The 22,495-nt window shown below is 48.8% G+C and overlaps 1 protein-coding gene across 5 annotated transcripts in view; it reads right to left on the reverse strand.

The window, feature by feature from the left end:
* Positions 1-22,495, reverse strand: part of PHTF1 (putative homeodomain transcription factor 1) — a 40,434-nt gene that overhangs the window by 8,497 nt on the left and 9,442 nt on the right. For 4 of the 5 annotated variants that reach the window (XM_079761205.1, XM_079761203.1, XM_079761204.1 and 1 more), the window contains exons 4-18: positions 18,640-18,709; positions 17,653-17,811; positions 13,896-14,052; positions 12,562-12,696; positions 10,919-11,078; positions 9,963-10,136; positions 9,765-9,854; positions 8,840-9,058; positions 6,388-6,516; positions 5,704-5,976; positions 4,591-4,722; positions 3,992-4,078; positions 2,405-2,560; positions 1,131-1,226; positions 550-675 (exon numbers count right to left, since the gene is read on the reverse strand). In XM_079761205.1, the coding sequence (XP_079617331.1) occupies positions 550-675; positions 1,131-1,226; positions 2,405-2,560; positions 3,992-4,078; positions 4,591-4,722; positions 5,704-5,976; positions 6,388-6,516; positions 8,840-9,058; positions 9,765-9,854; positions 9,963-10,136; positions 10,919-11,078; positions 12,562-12,696; positions 13,896-14,052; positions 17,653-17,811; positions 18,640-18,709 (2,163 nt within the window). Of the gene's footprint in view, positions 1-549; positions 676-1,130; positions 1,227-2,404; positions 2,561-3,991; positions 4,079-4,590; positions 4,723-5,703; positions 5,977-6,387; positions 6,517-8,839; positions 9,059-9,764; positions 9,855-9,962; positions 10,137-10,918; positions 11,079-12,561; positions 12,697-13,895; positions 14,053-17,652; positions 17,812-18,639; positions 18,710-21,048; positions 21,498-22,495 lie in introns of those variants that run through there. The other variant, XM_079761206.1, reaches the window with a different exon arrangement.

Here is a 22,495-nt window from a genome sequence, read left to right on the forward strand (position 1 = left end):
CCGCCCAGGGCCCTCGGCCGGAGAAGACCCTGGCTCAGCCCCGGCTATGAATCTGACGTGAGATTCCAGCTCGATATTGTGTGCCATTCAAGAGCACAGGACTCTGTGCTTTTGTAAAAGGAGGAAACCTAACTGAGAAGCCTGTGGGCCACCAATCAAAATGTCTATTTCTTTACTTCAAGAGTAATTTTGCCCCAGCCAGTTTGCTCAGTGGTTAGAGCATCGGCACGTGGACCAAAGGGTCATAGGTTCAATTCCCCATTAAAAGCACATACCCGATCCCCAGCCGGGGTCAGGGCACATGTTGTAGGCAACCAATTGATGTGTCTCTCTCACATCCATGTTTCTCTCTCTCTCCACCCTCCCTTCCACTCCCCCTAAAAATCAATGGAAAAATATCCTTGGGTGAGGATTAAAAAGAAAAAGAAGTTATTTCCATGCCAGACACACACACACACACACACACACACACACACACAGTGAAGAACAAAGATAATTGTTATAGTTTTTAAGACGAAGGCAGATGCCACAGATGGCAGTCCTGCTTACTCGTATGTTAAATCCTAGAAGATCACTTATAACGCCCGAGACAGCCGAAAGGATGACGACGCGTGTGATGTTGAAGATTAAGGGATTCATCGTCAGTCCGTAGAGTCGAAAGGGCGTGTCCAGCTCCTACAGAAACACACAGAACCGAGATGAGCCACGTGGCTTCTCAGTGTCCGTGACTCTGGGCCGACGTGAGGTCTTCGGTGAGGGCGACCACTAAGGCCGTCCTTCCCTGACGTCCTTCCCTGACGTTCAGGGGCTGTAACAGGAGGTGCAGGGGCCAATGGGGCAAACAGGGGGGAAAAGGAAAAAACACGGCTGTAATAGGGCTCCCCCTTCCCATTAGCTAAGTTGTTAGGGTGGATTCCAGCAGCACATTATTTGTTATTTTTTTAAACGTAATTTAAGACATGTGACGGACGTCCACTATCGCCAGCACCTGTACAGCCATTAGCGTGAACTATCGAGCTGGCATTTGCGTCCCCTCGGCCTGGCATCGGCCTGCTCCTGGGGTCGTCTCTGAGAAGGAAAGCGATGACTCGATTTAAATGGTGGTGAGAGTGTCGTAGGGTCCTACTTACCTTCAACAGCTTGGTGGACAGTTTTAATACGTTGTTTACTAGAGTAAGCTGTTCCTTCTTGGTTGGCTTTTTTTCCATCTTAAGATATAAATTAATCTAAGGGAAGGAACAGAGATTATGGTAAATGTCATAGAAAAAGATACAAATACTGCATTACATCTGGCAGATTTTAAGGGTCCTATTTTCAAGTAAACTAAGTTTTTAAATTCCAGCAGCTATTTCTACGAAGCACATACGTCGTGGACCCTAGCCCCCATCCCTAATCAGACATGTTTGTCAAAGAAAAACTAGTGAAAAAAAAAGTACTAAAGCAATTTAAATATCAAAACAATGAAAACTTTCACTGTTTTTTCCCTTATAGGAAGAATTCTCCATTATAATTCTAAGGCAAAAAATAAATAAAAACGAAGAACTAATGATACCAAATACTTTCACTTAAAACTTATGGATAAGCATACAATTATTTTAAATGTTACATACTACTCTGAATTTAAAAGAAGCATTTCTCAATCTCAGTAGCTACTCACATACTAAAGAGCAAGTATTTTCCAAACACTGAAATGTATCCCATGGCTGATACAGAAGAAATTCAAGAAGCTTATTAAACACTAGAGGCCTGATGCACGAAATTCATGCACTCGGGGGGGGGGGGGGCTCCCCTCAGCCCGGCCTGCGCCCTCTCGCAGTCCAGGACCCCTCGGAGGATGTCTGACGGACAGCTTAAGCCAGCAGTCAGACATCCTTAGCGCTGCGGCGGAGGTGGGAGAGGCTCCTGCCACCACCTCTGTGCTCACCAGCCGTGAGCCCGGCTTCTGGCTGAGCAGCGCTCCCCCTGTGGGAGTGCGCTGACCACCCGGGGCAGCTCCTACATTGAGTGTCTGCCCCTGGTGGTCAGTGTGCGTCATAACAACCGGTCGTTCCACCATTCGGTCGCTTTGCATATTACCCTATTATTATATAGGATACTTAAAATGACAAATACTCCTAAAATCTAATACTTGATGTAGAATATGAGATTAACAGTATGCTCCAGTCCCACCAATAAGAAAACCTTTATAGTATACAAAGTATTTTCAATCCATTAGGTTTTAATTCTTATAACAATTCCTGGAGCAGGTGGGGAAGATACTGTCCTCATTGTATAAGGAGACAATCACAGAGACAAAGGTCATGTGGCTAGAAAGTGACAGACTCTGAATGCCACCCCGAATCTTCTGCACGAATCTTATTGTGCCATCTCTAACCACTGGGCCAACCGGCAGGGACAGCAGTACCTGTTCAGTAAGCAGAATTGAAACGTTGCTGTATTTCTTATTGGTTTCAGACCCCAGTGAGGCCAGGCGCAGTAAGAACAGCAGTAAAGCTGTTTCCCAGATCAAAAACTCCCAGTTATAAGCATCATTCAGGAAAGTCTTATGTCCTTGGAGAACCTATACGAAGGACCAAAAAAAAGTAAAGTTTTTCATTTGTCTTAAAATTTATACTTACTCCTTTATGCCAGCTATTTTAAAATGTTTACAAGATAGCAATATTTTAACACTCAGAAGAGATTTAACTCATTAAATATTATCTATGTATAATTAGTCAGTATGTATTTCTCTACGTTTTCTAGACATTTTCCTTTGCATGAAAGACAGCAAGGGTTCGGAAGTAACAAAGGGGGAAAACATAGTAAGTAAAATAAAACCAACCATCCCCAGCCTCTGAACCACCAGTGTGCCCACTCGCAATGACATGGTGACCATTTTCCAAAGCCCTGGATTTGCCTGTGACCCACAGCGCTCCCTACAACGCACGGCCCATCCCAGCGGGGCGACCAGAAGATCTAAGCGTCAGCTCTGTACTCCATTTCAGAATCTGAACAACAGCAGCGGCAGCTACCAGTGGTCAAATACCTGTTATGTGTCAAGTTTTCTGGGGAAAGTTTTTGGTGTGTTTTTTTTCTTCCAACTTTTTATTGTTGTTGATTCCAAAGTAAAGACATTTACTCATGCAAGCCCAAGGTAAAGTGGAACTTACTGAAAACTATACAGAGAATGAATGCTCCGGGACCAAATGCAGGCTTTTGAAAAACAGAAAGTCACCACGCAGCGGCCCTCTCCCCTCCCCTCCCCTCTCCTCACTCCCCTCTCCCCTCCCCTCTCCTCACTCCCCTCTCCCCTCCTCTTAGCAAATTCCACTGCCCTCCAAGACCCTTGTTGACTTTGCCACCATCATGGTGTGATAATTTTATCATCACTCAAAAATTACCAACTAAACAAAACAAAAAAATTACCAACTAAAATTAAATTAGAGTGAACTTGGGGTCTTAAAGGACTTCAAAATTACCTTTACTCTCATGACAAAAGTTAGGAAAATTAACAAGTATTCAAAAGAGCAAAAGAAATTTAGACACATTAGAAACCTATGTACTTAGACCCAAGCAGTTGGTTAGAGCAGTGGTCAGCAAACGGCGGCTCGCGAGCCACATGCAGCTCTTTGGCCCCTTGAGTGTGGCTCTTCCACAAAATACCACGGCCTGGGCGAGTCTATTTTGAAGAAGTGGCGTTAGAAGAAGTTTAAGTTTAAAAAATTTGGCTCTCAAAAGAAATTTCAATCGTTGTGCTGTTGATATTTGGCTCTGCTGACTAATGGGTTTGCCGACCACTGGGTTAGAGCATCGTCCCGATACACCAAGGTTGCGGGACTGATCCCAGGTCAGGGCACATACAAGAATCAACCAAAGAACACAGAAATAAGTGGGACAACAAATCAATGTTTCTCTCTCTCTCTAAAAATCAACCAATTAAAAAATGTTAATATATATATATATGTACTTAAATGCAGTGAAGTGTCCAATACAGAGAGGAAGAAACGCTTACCTGGGCACAACAAATGAAAGCAATGGACAGTGTCAGCAGGAAGACTGAAGATACCACCACGTCGACGGAACGCTGCGGGCCCCGCCTCTGTGGAGACACACCGGGTTCACTGCTAGGTTACCAACAGCAACAGCGTGAACTTCACTACGTTCACGTATGTCTTGTTTGTTTCCTTTTTCTTTGGTCTTTCGGCATTAATGTTAGAATGTGCATTTGTAAGTTCCTGACATAGGATTGTAGCACCTTCAACTGTCACTAGGCACTGAGACCCAGGCTGTTCCTACTGAAGGGCACGAGTGAGTCACTGACAGACTTCCAGCTGGGATATTGGCCCCAAAGTCAGAAAAAGATGCAATAGCAAATGTACCGCTCCGCCCTGGGGATTTACGTTTTCTTTTTTGTTCCTAAGCTCTCATTAACCTACACCGGCCTGGAGAGGTATCACCTCCAACCTGGGGTGCAGCGTCTCCCAGACACTGACTCCATCACACCCACCAGCCCCGCACTGCCCGGCCCGCGCTGCCCGCAGGCGTGTCCGCGAGCCCGGCTTCTGCGTCCTCCCCCACGGATCCCGCTGCCGTCCATCAAAGGAGACTCACCTTCAGGAAGGAGCGCAGCGACAGCCAGATCTTAATGTTCTCCACCTTCTTCAGTCTGAAATGAGGTATTTCGTATTTTCGAGCTTTCCTGGCAGAAGTAATATGGCTGAAAAGCTTTGCAAACAGAAATCTCTAGAGGGGGTGAAAAGAAATCACAAAATGAATGGACGTGTGCCTGTGCATTTGTCCGACTGTAAGCAATGGTCCCGCATATGAAAATGGTTAAAAGGATTAAATCCGAGTCAGCGGGCGCTGGGCCAGGCAGTGACGAACCGCTAACAGTGCATTCTGCTCTCCCGTGGCACACGAGAGGGTCAGGCTCCTCAGTGAGGCACGCTCCCCACACTCGCAAGGAATATTCTCTGAGACCTTTGGGGAGTCCCCAGCTTCAACAACGAGTGTTTGACCAAAACCGGTTTGGCTCAGTGGATAGAGAGTCAGCCTGCGGACTGAAGGGTCCCAGGTTCGATTCCGGTCAAGGGCATGTACCTTGGTTGCGGGCACATCCCCAGTGGGGGGTGTGCAGGAGGCAGCTGGTCGATGTTTCTCTCTCATCGATGTTTCTAACTCTCTATCCCTCTCCCTTCCTCTCTGTAAAAAATCAATAAAATATATATTTTTTTAAATCGAGTGTTTGTACAGAAGTCTGACTTACTCCCAAATTACATTTCCATTCAAATCCCTGTTTTTTGCACGTGCCACCGATATATTAAGTCCTCAACCCCCAACTCGGATCAAATTTCAATCCTTTTAATTCCCACTCGGCCACTTTTCACAGAATCCTTTCGCTGTGACAATTACTCCATGCGCCTGGGAGAAAACCAGCCAAGGCGCATGGAGATGCAGGCGCTAAGCAGTCGGCGGGGCTCGCTCCCTGGCGAAGCCACATACCGCCCCCCCCCCCCCCCCACGGGCTCAGCAAGATGACAGACGGCAGGAAGTCACTGTGAAGCATCAGCATCACCAACGTGAAGCTCGCAAGTCCCAGAAGCCCGCCGCTCCCCGCTCCCTGCCCACGTTAACTTGCGGAGAAAGAACAAATCAAGAGAACGGGATGAATGCCACGAAGCGTCAGACGTGAACGCAGAGGTGAGCAACCGCATGTCCACCCACCTGTTTATACGTCCTCTCGGCCACGCACATCATGAAGAAGAAAATCCACGTGAGACACAGCCGTTCCACGAAGTTGATCACGGACAGAACGACGACAGGCGGGACGGGCGGGGCCCCGCAGAAGAGCGTCAGGATCTCCTCGGCCGAGACGGACTTGAGCTGGTCCAGGCTCTTGGCGCGGAACAGGCGGTACAGAAACGGGAAGAAGGCCAGCCCGGCGGTGACCGCGTTGCCCAGCATCTGGTAGCCCACTCCCTGCTGGTACGCGTTGACCTGGGAATGGATGCAAAACGTCCGGCATGAGCACACAGCTGAGTGGAGCTAGGCAGCCTATTTGTCAAATACTACTTAGGGGGTTAACGACTAAACCTCGACATCTAAAAGAAGTGGAAAATGAAAACGATGCCCGGATTTATGGCTTTTGGATCTGACTGAAAACCAGGCTCACATGAGATAAGGAGCATGTGCAAGGATATACCTGAGCGACAGGCCATGCTCAGAGAGACCTTCACAACACAACAAAAACATTGCCACCTAGAGACGCCGACTACAAAATTAAAAATACACACATCTGTGTCTCAAAAACTGTTCCATCACCGAACAGTTCTGTGGAATGGCTGCTGGTCACTAAGTGGATTTTTTGAAAAACCAAAATGACCCAGAAAGTGCCGACGATGAGCTCACCCTGCTCATGATGATGCCGCTGATCTCCAGCACCGACATGTCCGTCTTCTTGCACTCGTTTCCTTCCCAGATGATGGCACTGACCCGGTCAGAGGCGGGACTGGAGTTCTGAAGCCAGAAGAGGTGGTTCTGAGGAGAAAAGCAGAGCCCTTTTTCTTTTTTCTTTTTAAATATATTTTATTGATTTTTTACAGAGAGGAAGGGAGAGGGACAGAGAGCTAGAAACATCGATGAGAGAGAAACATCGATCAGCTGCCTCCTGTACACCCCCCACAGGGGATGTGCCCGCAACCAAGGTACATGCCCTTGACCGGAATCGAACCTGGGACCTTTCAGTCCGCAGGCCGACGCTCTACCCACTGAGCCAGACCGGTTTCAGCTAAAACAGAGCCCTTTTATCCGCGGCTTCCTCTCCTCCGTTAGCCCAGCTCCCCGGCTGCCTTGGCCTCCTCCCCCTATCGTCTCCCTCACAGAGCGCATCACTCCAACGCCACCTCCATGATGCTGAGTTCTGGCCCCCCTCCTTTTTTTTTTAACCTGGAGAGAAGCTAAAGGTCTACAGCAGTGGTCGGCAAACTGCGGCTCATGAGCCACATGCAGCTCTTTGGCCCCTTGAGTGTGGCTCTTCCACAAAATACCACGTGCGGGCACGCACATACAGTGCGATTGAAACTTCGTGGCCAATGCGCAGAAGTCGGTTTTCGGCTCTCAAAAGAAATTTCAATCGTTGGATGTTGATATTTGGCTCTGTTGACTAATGAGTTTGCCCACCACTGGTCTACAGCAACCGGACCACAATCTCCAAGGCTGCTTCCCTCTCTAAATGTATGGACGTGAGGATGAGCTTGGAGTACTCATCGGATATTGAGGAGAGCTGTTCTAGGGTAACACAGCTCTCCAGGGGAAGCAGGCAGTTAGCCGTGAGAGGCGCGAGGCCGCGGATATCACGTGAGTAACGGCGGAGGGAAGCCTTTCTCCAGTCTAATCAGGACACACAACAGCATCAGAACCTAAGAGAAGGGCGCAGTGACAGCAGCCCCTCCTCGGCCAGGTCACGCCTTGTGCTCTGGCAGCGAGCGGCTCAGGTCCCAGCTCACCAGCGTGGTCCTCTCTGATCCCCCACAAGCCTCCTGCGGCCTCCCCTGAAACTAAAGGCCTTACAGTCTCTATCAGACACGTTAGCATCTAATTAATTCTAGGCTGCATTTTCAGTGTCCTTTACTTATTTACCATATCATAATCTTATCCCAAACTGGAATATAACTTTCCAATAGAGGACCGTATGGTGTATGCTCTTCCTACCCCAAAGCTTAGCATGTTGACGAGCACTTATTGATTTGGCAAAAGTAAATGAAAAATAAATTACCAAGCACCTACTATGTGACATGCACTATGGATACAATGTGAACAAGACAGATGTGGTCCTTGCACATGAGCAGGGAAGGAGTGGTCAGAGGGGAGACTGTATCAGAACAAATAAAGGAACAGAATCGAATAATCCAGGAGGGGGAAAGCCACGGACATTAAGGGGCTGACATCAGATCTGACACATCACTGTGGCTGTAGCGTGGAAAGTACAGTGAAGGGGCCACTGTGGGGGGCCGCTGTGAGGACCCGCTGGGAGCCGATGATGATGGGCACCAAGTGGGGGGCCCAGGAGGACACACAGATGCTCAACAGCAGGATCCAGAGCAAGTGAGGACCCTCAGGAACACGGGGAGGGCATGCATGCCCGCGGTTTCTGCCGGGGGTGGTTAGTGGTGGCTTTCAGAAACGTGGGGACCGAAAGAAGCTGAGGTGTGGGGACTGGGACATGGTGAATCCCATTGGACATGAGAGTTTATCTTACCTAGTTATCTACCTACTAGAGGCCCGGTGCACGAAATCCGTGCACGGGTAGGGTCGCTAGGCCTGGCCGGCAATCAGGGCCGATAGGGGCCTTCTGGCTGCCGGCCGGGGCCTTCCTTCGTTCCACGCCGCCCCCTGGTGGTCAGCGCACATCACAGCAAGAGATCAAACTCCCTGTCAGTCAAACTCCCAAAGGAACACTTTGCATATTAGGCTTTTACATACATCTATGCAAAGTGTCCCCTCGGGAGTTCGACCAGGAGACCCGGAGTTCGATCGCTCACTATGACATGCACTGACCACCAGGGGGCGGCGCAGAATGAAGGAAGGCCCTGGCCGGCAGCCACTAGGGACCCTACCGGTGCATGAATTTTGTGCACCGGGCCTCTAGTTCTTATATATGCCTTAAAATTATACTGTAAATCCCAAGAGTACAAAGGAAGTCAAAATCATCATGCTATGCTCGATTTCCTCATCTCTAAATTAGGGATAATAAAAGCATCTACCTAATAGGATTATTACAAAGTTAAATGGGACCCTACAGTGCTGGCACAGGGGAGGGACACAATACATCTCAGCGATTATTGCCATCGCCTGTACGGACCTGCTGAAACACATCCTCTTTGGGGTCCCGTTTGGTCCCCGAGTGCAGGGTGGGCGCTGTCCCCTCGCTGTCGCTGGTGACGGAGGACCGGCACTCTGGGCCGTGCAGCAGGTCATCCCACAGCATGTCCTCCGTCTCCGAGTCGTGGCGGGTGCTCTCCGAGTCTCTTCTCGACATGTTGAGGCTGCGAGAGCCGCCACTCACACCTGATCGAGAGCCCTTTAAAGGAAAACAGAGGTGTGTTCTCACTCATGTTTAGAAACTGTCACATATCTGAAATCATAGTGACACACGCTATGGCGACGGCTGGCAAGCTTCCCGCCGTCAGTCACAAGGCCTCACCTCACATGACAGATGCTCCACCTCTGAACCACAACGTCCCCACGTACAACACGCCCTCAGCTTTCATGATGGGACTCCCCACTCCCACCTCTTAGGGGTCCCTTCCCAACAGCCTGTCCTCATCAGATTTAAACTCCACTTGGCAGGTGCAGATTAAGCAAGCTTCTCATTCCCTGAGCTTCACCTATGATAGCATAAGATTAGATCAAAACGGGGCCGGTTAGTCAAGGGTAAAGGGGGCCAAATATATGGCGACGGAAGACGATCTGACTGTGGGTGGTGAGCACACCAATGCATACACAGATCATGTGTCACAGAAACGCACACTTGAAACCTATATAATCTTATTAACTAATGTAGCCCCAATAAATCTCCTCAGAAAACAAAACAGTGAAGAAATAAACAAAAAGATTAGTTCAGAATGAAAAGAGTTCATTCTCTTTCTGGGGTGAGAAGCTGTTAGGTGGACAGAGGTGGAGGCAGGGGAGGGGCAGGCAGTATAAACACCGCTTTGGAACAACTACCCGGACAGGGATGAGAAAGTCACTGCCCGTGAACACGCTCGCACCACGGGACCCATTACCTGGCTGAAGGCTGCCGACTCGAACTCTGACTCGGCCAGACTGTCGGAATCCCGCATGAAATGGCACCACTTGGCCGTGGTCTTCGTTACCTGCCGAGTATCAAGCCAGCGAACGACAGGAAACATGTTAGACACTGTGTGACTGTTCGATGGCTTCGAAGTTCCCGCCTGGACTTCCATAAACTGAGATGAAAGTACCTGAGAGCTGATGTGCCTCGGGAGCAGCGACTTTCTGTTCCTGACTTCGCAGCCGTTGTCGCTCGAGGCCCCCTCCACGCTCCGGCGCAGCATCATCATCTGCGTCCGGGCTTCCCCGTCTTCCTCGCTGGACAGATCGTCCGACACGCCGTTCCCCACGCGCCGGAAAGCCTCCTGCGGAGACAGCAGGTCCTCCCAGGGGCTCGCAACACACGCTGTGCACACGCCACGCGGCAAAACCCGGGACGCAGTGAAAGGCAGCAACCCAGCAGCCCTGCAGCGCTCGACCACGATACAGAACAACACCGAACTTGAAACTGAACGAACTTGAAACTGAACGGCCTAAGTCACGAGGCCACGGGGCGGGGAGAAGCCCGGGCCGGAGTCCGACCCTAAGCCTGACCCCCTGCCTGGCCATCTCAGGCAAGTTCGTATGTTTCCGGGGCTCGGTTCCTGCTCTGAAAAGCAACGGCAGGCAAAGCGCCCGTCGCAGACCTGCTGGAAAAACGGCAGGCGTTACCCCGGGCAGAGGCCTGGATGGTGCCCGGCTGCAGGAACGACTCAAAACCATTGGCTACTTTAGTGATTACGTGATGTCACAGCTTAACAAGCGAGAACAAATCTTCGAGATACAGAAGCAGTCCGTCTTAGACACAGAGCAGAACGCCTCGCCCTAAACCTAGAACGCGGGTTCCCACACCTCCCACGGGCCCACGCCTCTCTGGGCGCTGCCCGCGCCTCTACCCGCAGCCCGCGGCGGCACCTCCCAGCCCCGCTGCCAGGGCTCTAGTCCCAGAACTGGGAGGACTAAGCTCCGGTCTCGCCGCCCCCTTCCCCGTCCTGTGCCTTTGTAGGTCACTCACTTGTTCAGACAAAGTGTACAAGCCCATCAGCGTGATTTCCCTTCTCACACGGGAAAGAAAAGATCCTGCTGGACTTACGCCCACAGCTCTTACCCTGCGGCCCTTCTCTCCGTCGGAAGACTTGGCTTTCTCCGCTGCCGGCCACGTTTTAACCTCTGGTCGCGCCTGTCGCTTCTTGATGATGGGACGCAGGTAGCCGGTGTCCTGGTTGGTTTCCGTCTCTTTGTTACATATTAATTTCACTCTTTTAGTCCTGTTTTTTAAAAAAGAAAAAAGATGACTGACGAGCATCCTAAAATGAGCATCTTCCACGCAATCCAGTAAATTAGGAATTTTACTCTGAAAAGCTAGAAAATTCGGACGTCATCATGTTTAGACTTCTCGCTTGCTGAGGTGGAGAAAGACAATGATTACCTCCCCTCCTCCCCTCCCCCCCTCCCCCGTCCCCCGTCTCCAGAGACTCGGGTCAGTTCCTTGAGAGGAAGCAGGTGCCCAAGATGCTCCACTTTCCCTCAAACACGAACGGCCCCTCCCTCCATCGCCGGGTGCGCCACTTTGTAGAACGTCCGTCCCTCTCCTGTGCCTCAGAGCCCGGCAGCGCTCAGCTCCTGCGTGGCCCCTGCGGGCTCCCCCACTCCGAATGACCGCTGCCTCTGGGGCGGCCTGGCCTGCGGTCAGCACGGGGTCATGTAACATCCGTGCCGTGACCGCCGAGGGGGGATGCCAGGGCCCAGCCCGAGGCTCAGGAAGGAGAACTCACATGCACCAGCTGGAGAGGGCAGATATCTCTTTGGGAAAATATGTGAATATACTTCATCTTCAAAACGGCCACTAAAAGACCTTTACTTTCGAGTCACACTCTAATATGTGGCCAGCCAGTCCTGCTCTGAGTCCTACGCGTGTGGTCACAGCCTGTGGGGCTCCCGAGGGAGGATGTCCTGGACCACTTCCCTCTGAGGGAGGATGTCCTGGACCACTTCCCTCCGAGGGAGGATGTCCTGGACCACTTCCCTCTGAGGGAGGATGTCCTGGACCACTTCCCTCCGAGGGAGGATGTCCTGGACCACTGCCCCCCCCCACAGCCCCTCCCGCCAGCTCCGCCTCCCTCCCCCAGGCGGCGGCAGCACGGACACTGAAACGACCTCATCTTTTCCCAATCCTCCTTCTCTCGTGATGATGGTGCGCCTGGCTTAAGACAGTTACCCGCTGGGCGTGGTTGTGTGTCTGTAACTTGTGGTCTGACCATCACCAGAGGTCCAGCGGGAGGGAACATGGATGGTAGGTTACCGGGCTTGCAGGTAACCTGACAGACAGTGGGGACTTGCTGGGGAAGCAGTTCATGCTAGAGCCTCGAAAACCACACGTGAGCCGAAACCGGTTTGGCTCAGTGGATAGAGCATCGGTCTGCGGACTGGGGGGTCCCGGGTTTGATTCCGGTCAAGGGCATGTACATTGGTTGCGGGCACATTCCCAGTGAGGAGTGTGCAGGAGGCAGCTGGTCGATGTTTCTCTCTCATTGATGTTTCTAGCTCTCTATCCCTCTCCCTTCCTCTCTGTAAAAAAATCAATAAAATATATATTTTTTAAAAAGATTAAAATTAAAATGTTGGAAAAAAAACACACGCGATGACAATGTGCCTACACGGGGCACGCCAGAGCCCGAGCGGAGTCTACGCCACGCAAACACTGATGTGGAGACGACGTCACGTAAACGTTCCAACGTAAGGGATTCTCACCTGTTGCCAAAGAGCGTCCCCCAAAAGCCACTGGCGAAGGGGCCGGGTTCCACAGCTTCGACTCCTCTGACTTTATCAGAGGAGTTATTTCCATTTTCTCGGCTCCCGTCGCCATTCACAGTTTTTCGTAATTTTCTATAAGAAACACAAACATTTCAACACTTCAGATTAGTTAAGACCTTTTCTATTTCTGCCCGAAATAGCCCCTCCAGAAAATGACCCTAACGCTGCCACCTGAAATGAAGGATAACGAACTTCCTATCACGAGGATCCATTAGCAGGGACATTGCTGACTTAAGGGCAAAAGGAGGCTCCAAACAAAGGCCTGTGCTGTCACCCTGTTCAATCGTCAGAGAAACAGAACTGCTATTCAAGAACCTGCGTGCCACAGCCCTTCCAGGCCCCCAGCAGAAGGCACGGTGCCTGTAAATTCGGATGTCGGAAACCTACCCATTTGGCACGTTTAGTCAGGAGAGCACAAAATAACAGCAACTGGTCCCTTAGTGCTGCTCTCCCATGTAGTCAAAGGACGCGTCCTATAAATACCACCGAGACACAGCACAGCATCTGAGTCCCTCAGCAAATATTACATCAACTGACCTGAATTTTCAAGGAATCTTCTTTTGGGGGAAAAAAATACTTTGAAAATAATACTCAAAAAAGAAGAAGAAAATAATACTAAAAAATAAGAATAAATATGTTGAAATTCATTACACCAAGTGGAAATAATCTTATTTAGTACCTGCTTAGGGAAACAAAAATCTACAGATACTCTGAGGAAAATAATAGCACATATGCCTCAGAGACCTTTAATTTCATAGCACCTAACCAATCACGACACGAAGTCAACGTGGAGAAAAGTCAAATCAATCTTCATCAGAAGTTTAGAGCACTTAGAAATCCATTCTTATTATGCATATTGAGACAAGGTGAAATGTTTAGTAGCAGTAACCCAATTGCATTAAGATCCTCGTTTATAGTGAATTTTCACCAAATTTTGATTAAGACTGAATTCTGCAGAAGAATGCTTTTTCAAAATCATTATTTGATATATTTTAATAAAGAATAATATAGAAATAGTATAGGAATTTATTTCCTTTTAAGCAGCTGTACTAAATGACAAAGTCCTGCCTGCAATTAAGAATTCATGACAAGTCTTCTTAGCAACAGGGAGAAAAGCGAAAAGCAAAGCATTCTTTTCCTTTTTAGCCAAAAAATAATAATGAACACATGCAAACGGGAAGATTTTTTTATTACTTTAATCAAAGGTTTTTCGGGATCTACAGTGCCTTCTCCCAGAACACAGCCGACGACAAGTGCACAGCACAGCTCACCTCCTTCTCCGACTTCCATTGCTTCCCGACGGCCTGGCGATCTGCGTAGACACGATCTGACAGTGGACGGTTCCCATGAGCAGCATAAGGCACAAGGGTCCAAGGACTTCACTCACATTCACAATGGGCATCATCAAATACAACACAAGTGCTATCACTGAAGAGAAGAGGTTTCAAAATGGAAAGCGTTAGGGGTCGTCTTAAAAAACAATTCTAAGAAGTCTATAAATTATTTCTACAGAAAATCTATCGTTTTACCAAGTACACCAGCAACAGCACATGATTCCCTACCACGCGATCTACCTGCACATTAGCTGAGTGAAAAGGGGAGCCGTTTCTGGCAGTGCGAGCCCAAGAATCACCACACGTGCCCTAGCCGGTTTGGCTCAGTGGATAGAGTGTCGGCCTGCGGACTCAAGGGTCCCAGGTTCGATTCCGGTCAAGGGCATGTACATTGGTTGCGGGCACATCCCCGGTAGGGGGTGTGCAGGAGGCAGCTGATCGATGTTTCTCTCCCATCGATGTTTCTGACTCTCTGTCCCTCTCCCTTCCTCTCTGTAAAAAATCAATTAAATATATTTTTTAAAAAAAGAATCACCACACGAGTCGATGGTGCAGAACGTGTAATCCAGACATAGACCACGGGGTTTATGAAACCTAACACACAACTTATCTCAACACAAAAGAAACTCCTCAATAACAAACACGTGGAAAAAATGGAACTTTCTCTTTACACGTGACCAAAGAAATGCACATTAAAGGAGCACAATACTATTTTTTACAATAATTCTTTATTGTACAATACTATTTTTTGTATATCAAATTAGGTAACCATTTTTTAATCTATAATAATAGAAGTGTAAAATGCTAATTAGACAGGACAGCCGAACTTCCGGACGAAGCCGGGGCTTCAAGGGCTGAGGCAAGCCGCTGCGGCTGCAAAGGCCAAGCCCCTGCACGAATTTTGTGCACCGGGCCTCTAGTTTATAATAATGCTGCTAAGACTATGGTAAAACAGGCACCCTCACTATTTTCCAAAAGAACTGTGTCACCAACAATTTCACTATACAAGGTGGGGCGAAAGTAGGTTTATAGTCGTTTATATTGAAAAAAAAAATAATTAATAAATAATAATACAAGAGTAAACTGTTTCATGTACTCACAACTGTAAACCTACTTGTGCCCATTCAGTATGTACTAAAATCCTTAAAGTGTTGACATTCTGGTCTGTCAATTCTGTTTCAGAGAATAAGTGCTAAAGAAATAATATAAAATATGGAAAATTTTGTTTGTGGTGGTATTATTAAAAGAAAAAATCAGAAACAACCTAAATGCTCACAATTTGGTAACAGTTATGTAAATTATGGATCTATAAAATTTTATATAATGGAATACTGAGCAACTATAAGAAGGTATTTATGATAAACCCATATGACAGACTATTATAAAGACACTAGAGGCCCAGTGCATGATTGAATCATGCACGTGTAGGGTCCCCTACACGCTTTCGCTTTTTGCGGTGGAGCCTGGTGCTGGAGCAGACAGGCACCCAGCTCCCACGCTTTTGATGGTCTGTGGCCGCTGAGGGGGGCTACCCTGCTGTTGAGGGGGGCTGCCGCGGACACCTGGCTACCCTGCCATTGAGAGGCGCAGCTGGGTGTCCGCGGCAGGCCCCCTCAGCGGCCGCGGATCTGTGCCTCTCAATGGCCGGATAGGCCACCCCGAGTCCCGCCCCCCAGCCTCCTGCCAGCCAATCGTGGGCGTAGCGGAGTGATGGTAATTTACATGTTACTCTATTATTAGATAGGATTAAAATGAGCTCTAGCCAGTTTGGCCTGCAGACCAAAGGGACCCAGGTTTGATTCCGGTCAAAGGCACGTACCTTGGTTGCAGGCTCCTCCCCGGCCCAGGCCCTGGTCAGGGCTCGTGCAGGAGGCAACCAATCAATGTGTTTCTCTCACATTGATATTTCTCTCTGTCTTTCCCTCTCTCTTCACTCTCCCTAAAAATCAATAGAAAAATATCCTCGGGTGAGGATTAACAACAACAACAAAAAAGACATTAAAATGAGTGTATGCCCATATAATGGAATATTATACAGCCATTAAAATGATAGTTATGAAGACTTCATCACAATGAAATAAAATTTAAAATTCACGTCCTTATTCACACTAACTACATTTCAAGCACCCAGTAGCCACGTGGCCGGCAGCTGCTGTGCTGGGCACTGTGGAACTTTCCATCAGCACAGAAATTCCACTGGGCGGCACTGTCATGACTTCAGAAAACAATACTTACAGGTTTATAAATTCACAAATAGTTTTGTCATTTTATCACTTAATTCAAAAAAACCAACATAACAAATACTAAAATCCCTCTAAATCCTTTCATCCCACCCGACCTCCACTGCTGTGTGTTCTAACCCAGGTCTTTTTGCACAGGTACAGCCACCGTGTCCACTGCCCACCTGCCGAAGGCGTCCCGGGCCGGCAGTGGCCACAGCGTGCTAAAGAGGACACCCTGGTCGCTGCACAGAGTGCGGAGAGGGGAAATGATGTGTAACAGACAAATGAGAATAGATTCCTGCGGCCGTGACTGGGGGAGGGCGGGCTGTTTGGAAAGCAGAGAGGATGGCCTCTCTGTGGAAGTGGCATCTTCCATCTGGGCTGAGAACTTCTCGATGAGAAAAAAGACAGCCCCGTGAAAGCCTTGGGATTGTCTCAGAGAGAACAGCTCTGTGTGAGGAACAGAAAAAGGCCATTACGTGTAGAGTGAGCACGGAGGAGAGCGGTGAGACGTGACACCCAGAGGTTAGCAGTTACAGGTCACGGAGGGCATGGCGGGCCACGGTGAGGAGTTTGGGTTTTATTTTGTAGGCGGTGAGAAATCACTAAAGGGTTTTAAGCAGGAAAATGACATGATAGGGTTCCTGTGTTAAAAGATTTCTCCAAGTGCTGTGCAAAGAATGGCTGGTGGGAAGAGGACTCAGAGCAGATGTATTCCAGTGGCCCGAGCAGAGGGATGCCGGTGCTGGGGGCGACGATGGCTCGAGACAGATAAACAGACTCCAGATGTATTTCGGAGGCTGAACTTACAGGCTTGGTGACAGGCTGGATGTGAGAGCTGATGGCAGGGAAGACTAGAAAGATGATATTTCACTTGAAAACTGAAAACTGGGTGGTTGATGACATCATCTAATGAAATGCAAGTCCTAAAAAGGAACAAGCTTGCACACACACACACACACACAAAAAAAAAAGGTTTTGGGATAAAAAAATCTAGAGTCCCATTATGACTACATTCAAGACTCCTACTACATCTCCATGGACATGCCGAGCCGGCAATGGCATTTACGAGTCTGCAGTTCAGCAGAGGGATCTGAAGGTACACATTTAGAACCATCAGCGTACCCACTACATTTAAAGCAATGGCACTTGAGAATACCTAGAGGTGAGACGAGCATCGGGGATCCCACCTGGAGGTGAGCCAGCGGTCAGTGCCGGACGGAGGAAAAGACTGAGAGGCCCGGCCGTGAGGCAGGTGGGGAGGGAGGAGGGTTCGACTATGGTGTCTGCTCTGTCTGAGCAAATAATTTTAAGATGAACTCCAAATGCGGTATGTCCCTGTGTCCCTGCATTTCTTTGCACTTCCAGCCATCAGATGCAAGGGTCAATGTCAGAGCGGTAAGGTCTGTGCCATCTAACAGCAAAAGCAGCAGAAAGAAAGGGGCATAACTTACTCCAGTTCCTCCAATTACCTTGCATGAGGTAGAGCAGCAGCAGCCAAACAAAGATCTTTAAAGAGGTAACTTGGATCCACCAGCTGCTGAACAAGGGGAAGAACATCACTCGCACCAGCCCCTTCCGCGTCAGGGACGTCCACGGAATCTCCGGTTTGGCTTTGGCAAATGTTGAGCCTTTAAATGTGTAAGAAAACAAAACATCAAACATTTGCATACACTGTACACAGATGCCCACTTGTAACTCTATTATAAACAGGTGAGAGCAAAAATGGGCACATAAAAAAGTCAGCATGTAGCCTAAAAGAATCCTCTTAGACGTAATAACTCACGCCTCAGATGTAATAACTTCTTGCTTCAGTCATGAGGACACAAGCTCAAAATGAGTCAGGCTCACCTGAATGTGATACAGTGCTGCATATTTGTCTTAATTATCAGTTCATCCCTCCCTCTTGACTCATGTGGAAAACCATGTAATTTGTGTAGCCACACAGAACTTAAGCAAAGTGGGGGGAACGCTAATGCCTGAATGGTGAGGTAAGATTACTTTGGGAAATTCAAGTACATTATCACATAGAGACGATAGCTAAAAGTAACCTTTAGTACCGTATCTACACTAATAAAAGAGAAAGATGCAAATTGACCGTACCTTCGCAATGCCCACCAGCCAATCAGGAGTGAGTATGCAAATTAACCCAAAGATGTCGGGTTAATTTGCATACACAGGCGCCAAGTGGCCAGGGGCAGGGCGGGATGCCTGTGTCGTCACCATGATGACGATGCAGGCATTCCACACCACCCCAGCCGCTCAGGGCCTCTGGGCAGCGTGGGAAGGCGGAAAGGTGGCTCTGGGCCAGAGCAAAGGCAGAAAGGCGGCTCCAGTCGGGAGCAAAGGCGGTGCTGGCAGCCAGGGGAAGGAAGGCCCATTCTTGCAAGAATCTTCGTGCATCGGGCCTCTAGTAAAACAATAATACACACGAGAAACCAACCCAACTTAGAACTCACCTCTGATTAAGTCAACGTCAATCAAGTCTGCCTTTATGTGACCCATCTTTTTTGGTTTGTTTTTGAAGCCCTAGGACAGAACAGAAACAGGAGTAAAGAAAAGAAGCCCTTTTAAGTGCAAAAGATAAACTTATGTTTCTTTTTCTCTGTATCTGACTCCCTCTAACTGGAGATGCTTAGTCCTCACACTCCTTAAAGGAACTGGTCCTTTCTAGACTTTTCACCTACGTTATAAAATGAAAATTAGCATTAACCAGCGATAAATACCAAACTATGAAACGCTCCCTTAGCAACAGAAACACCATTCATTCATTCATTCAATCAACAAATATTCAAGGTGTGTCTTCCATATGCCAGACACTCTCCTGGAGCTGGGAAGACAGCAGTAAGGGTCATCATGGTTCCGTCTTCGAAGGCTGGACAGGGTAGAAGGGAAGACATACATTAAAGCCAAATGTATGGGGGTCCTCAGTAAATGCCCGACCCTCCTTCACCATTTATTTCTTTCCTAAGGGAATGGAGGTCATTAATAAACTTATCACCACGGTGCCGGGAGCAATGAGAAAGTCACCATACGCTTTTGCATGTGTGTGTGCTGAGGAGGAAGAAAAGCGCACGCCGTGCTTTTGTTTCCGGGTCCCTGTGCTTTCTCCGGCACCTTCCGTAGCGGGTGTGATCGGAGGAAACTCGCACCAGGAACCGTCTAAGCACCCTGCACATACTCATGTAAACTCGCTTCACGCCTCTGGCCCTCACCACTGTCCTGGGAGGCAGGTGCTTTGCTTACGCTCCCTTTAGAGACGATGCAGAGATTCTAAGCCCGGCACTCTCACTTCAGACCACCAGGCCCCCTGCCTCTCCCCACGACGGCACACAATGCCGGCCTGATCACCGCAGGGGGAGGTTTGGTTCCAGATCAGACAAGATGGCTCGCCTCTGAAAGGTTCGGTGAGTGACGCCTGGGAGCTGGGAGTGAATTTCCCAACTGGCCGCCAGCGCTGCCCGCAGCCCAGGAAAAGGCTGGGGGAGAATCAGCACCGGCTGCTCCAGGCGGCACAGGAGGGTCTGCAGACACCGCAGAGCCCGCACGGGCTGCATCAGCCTCATGGAGTCGCAGCTGCCACCCCAGAGGAGCTGCCCTGCCCCCCTTACTCCCCAAACCTCTGGAAGGTTCGGACTGGCAAGAACCTCTGGGCTGGGCCTAAACAACACTGTGTCCTAAAGGCACTGTCTGCAAGGACGACAGGAAGGCAGGGAACACGGCGGGGGGCTGAAGGGAAGCGCGGTGTGGAGTTAGCATCACTAACGAGCTGGGCGGCACCTGAGAAATGCCTGCCTTCCGCTATGGATGGACCGGGTCCCCTTCCCTTTCTCCTAAGCACCCCTTGCCTTTGCCTCCTGATTGGGACACGAGCTGGGTTTCTGCCGGAATCCGTGCTCCCCGACTAGCTATGCTTTTTTAAAATCTGAAATAAACGCTGTTGCCTTTCACCTTGGCCTTTCATTTTTTTTTCCAAATATTTGTATTGATTTCAGAGAGGAAGGGAGAGGGAGGGAGAGATGGAAACATCAATGATGAGAGAGAATCATTGATCGGCTGCCTCCTGCTCGCCCCCTACTGGGGATCGAGCCCACAACCCTGGCATGTGCCCCTGACCGGAATCAAACTCGGGACCTTTCAGTCCACAGGCCGATGCTCTATCCATTGAGCCAAACCAGCAAGGGCTGGCCTTTCATTTTTAAGTTAATACCCCCAACACAACTGCAACATGTGACCGATGTAGTTCCTACCTTTAAGCAGAGGGACGAAAGCATGGGGAGCGGGGAGAGGGGGGGGGGTGTAACTCCCGTAATGTACTCTATTTAACAGGGAATAATTTCCATTGTACTGCCATTAAAAGAATCAAACTACTCGAGAGCCAGGCACAGAAAAGGAAGTCACGGCTGACTGAGGGCACATGATGAACAAGAGAGCCGCGGCAAGGCAGGCCAGCACTCCGGAACATGTTCTAACTCAGATTTAAAAGTCCAAGGAAGATTTGCAAAGGGAACGATCTAGCCTGAGACCCGGAGGATGGACAGGAATTTGCCAAGATAGACATGGGTATGTGTGGCAAAAGGGGGGTCAAGAAAAGCGTAAGAAATAAGACATAGCATGACGCAAGCTAAAGGAATGTCAAGAAGTGAAGATTATCATCGAGCTAAGAATGTGAGTTTACTGGAAGGGATACTAGGAAGTCAGAGAACAGTTTTAAATACGAGAAAAACAGTCAGATTTGTGTGGAAACATTAACAGGATCACAACAAGCCAGCTTCAGTGAGGATGAGGGGTGAGGGGAAACAGAGGCAGAGGAAACTGAAGTTGAAAAAGCTACTCCGGTCACCCAGAGCAGAGCCGCCAAGTTTTACCTGGAAAGGCCAGACGGGAGGTCAGGCCCGTGGGCTCCGCGGTCCCGGGGCAGCCACCCCACTCAGCGGCTGCTCATCAGGGAGCACCCAGAGGCCGCTGTGCTCGGCAGAGGCGGCCAGACCAGGTCATCAGAGGCATGAACTGGGTCAAGTTTTATCTCAAAGATATTAGAAGTAGAATCCAGAAGTTCTGGTCATTGAAAATGTGGATCGGGGTGAGGACGAAGCCACAACCTGAGCCCTCTAGCTCCTCGGTGAATAGGAGAGACGAGAGAAGGGACAGGGCCATTGGGCTCACAGTCCTCTCACCAAGCCTGAAGTCCGTGGGGAAGTCTCCTCCCACAGGAAGGGCTGCAAGTCACATGACCGCACAGGCATCTTCTTGCGGGACATTGGGATCCCCACCTATCAACACGTATATTTACTTCTATAGCTATTAATTTATCTCAAACATATTCCACATATCTATCTTATTACTCAGGTAATTTCATTTAATATATTTTCCATTTTTAGAGTCTTATTAAAGTAATACTTATATTACAAGGCTAATAACACACACACACACACACACACACACACACACACACACACACCTCTTCCTAACCTCACCCTTCCTTACCCTTGACTCCTACTTCCTGGTTATTTCGCCTTTTTTACTTCTAAGTAAAGGGTGCATAGTGCTTTCTTCAGTTTTAGATGCTATCCATTCCTTTCTTATTGTTGAATATGAGGAGATGGCTCCCTTAGCCTTTCTGTGCTGTGGTTCCTTCCCCTCTGAAATGGGAACGATAATATATCTACCTCATAGGATTGATGTAAGGATCAATGAAGAGTGGGGGTGGGGGAGTGTTTGTATGCAGTATTTAGAATACCAGACACACACTACATACCAGACACATACTACATATCAGACACATACTACATGCTAAGTGTTAATGATTAATACACCACCAAACATGCACACACACATGCCCCACCTGAACTATAGTTTTCCCCCATATAGTTTTAGCACAATTTTAGTTCAATCAATGCTTGATGTTTTGAGTGTTAAGATTACATACTGTTCCCAGCTAAGCCAAGTAACAAACAATGATTGTATGTCCTTTCTTAAAAAATTTTTGTCCTCGAATTGTGATTGCCTTCTTTTTTTCACTCACTTAATTCTATCCCTATATACTACTAATTCCTCTTAAAACTCCCTACAAGGTTACAAACCTCCTCCCAATGGTCGAACACTGCAAGCCAGCTTCTTTCCCCCTGACGCGGTCCGCATCCCAGTCTCCCACCCTCCTGCCCGGTGGGGGCTGTTCCCCAGCCTGATGTGAACTGTCACCCGTGGACATCTCTTCATCTTCCCAGAACCCCCCTCCATCTCTGCGCTGGTTACCCCCTTTCCTGATGTTATGGATCCCTCTGTTTTGGCTTACTTGCTCATTACAATCCATGT

Source organism: Cnephaeus nilssonii, assembly GCF_951640355.1.
Source record: "Cnephaeus nilssonii genome assembly, chromosome: 21".
NCBI lineage: Eukaryota > Metazoa > Chordata > Mammalia > Chiroptera > Vespertilionidae > Cnephaeus > Cnephaeus nilssonii.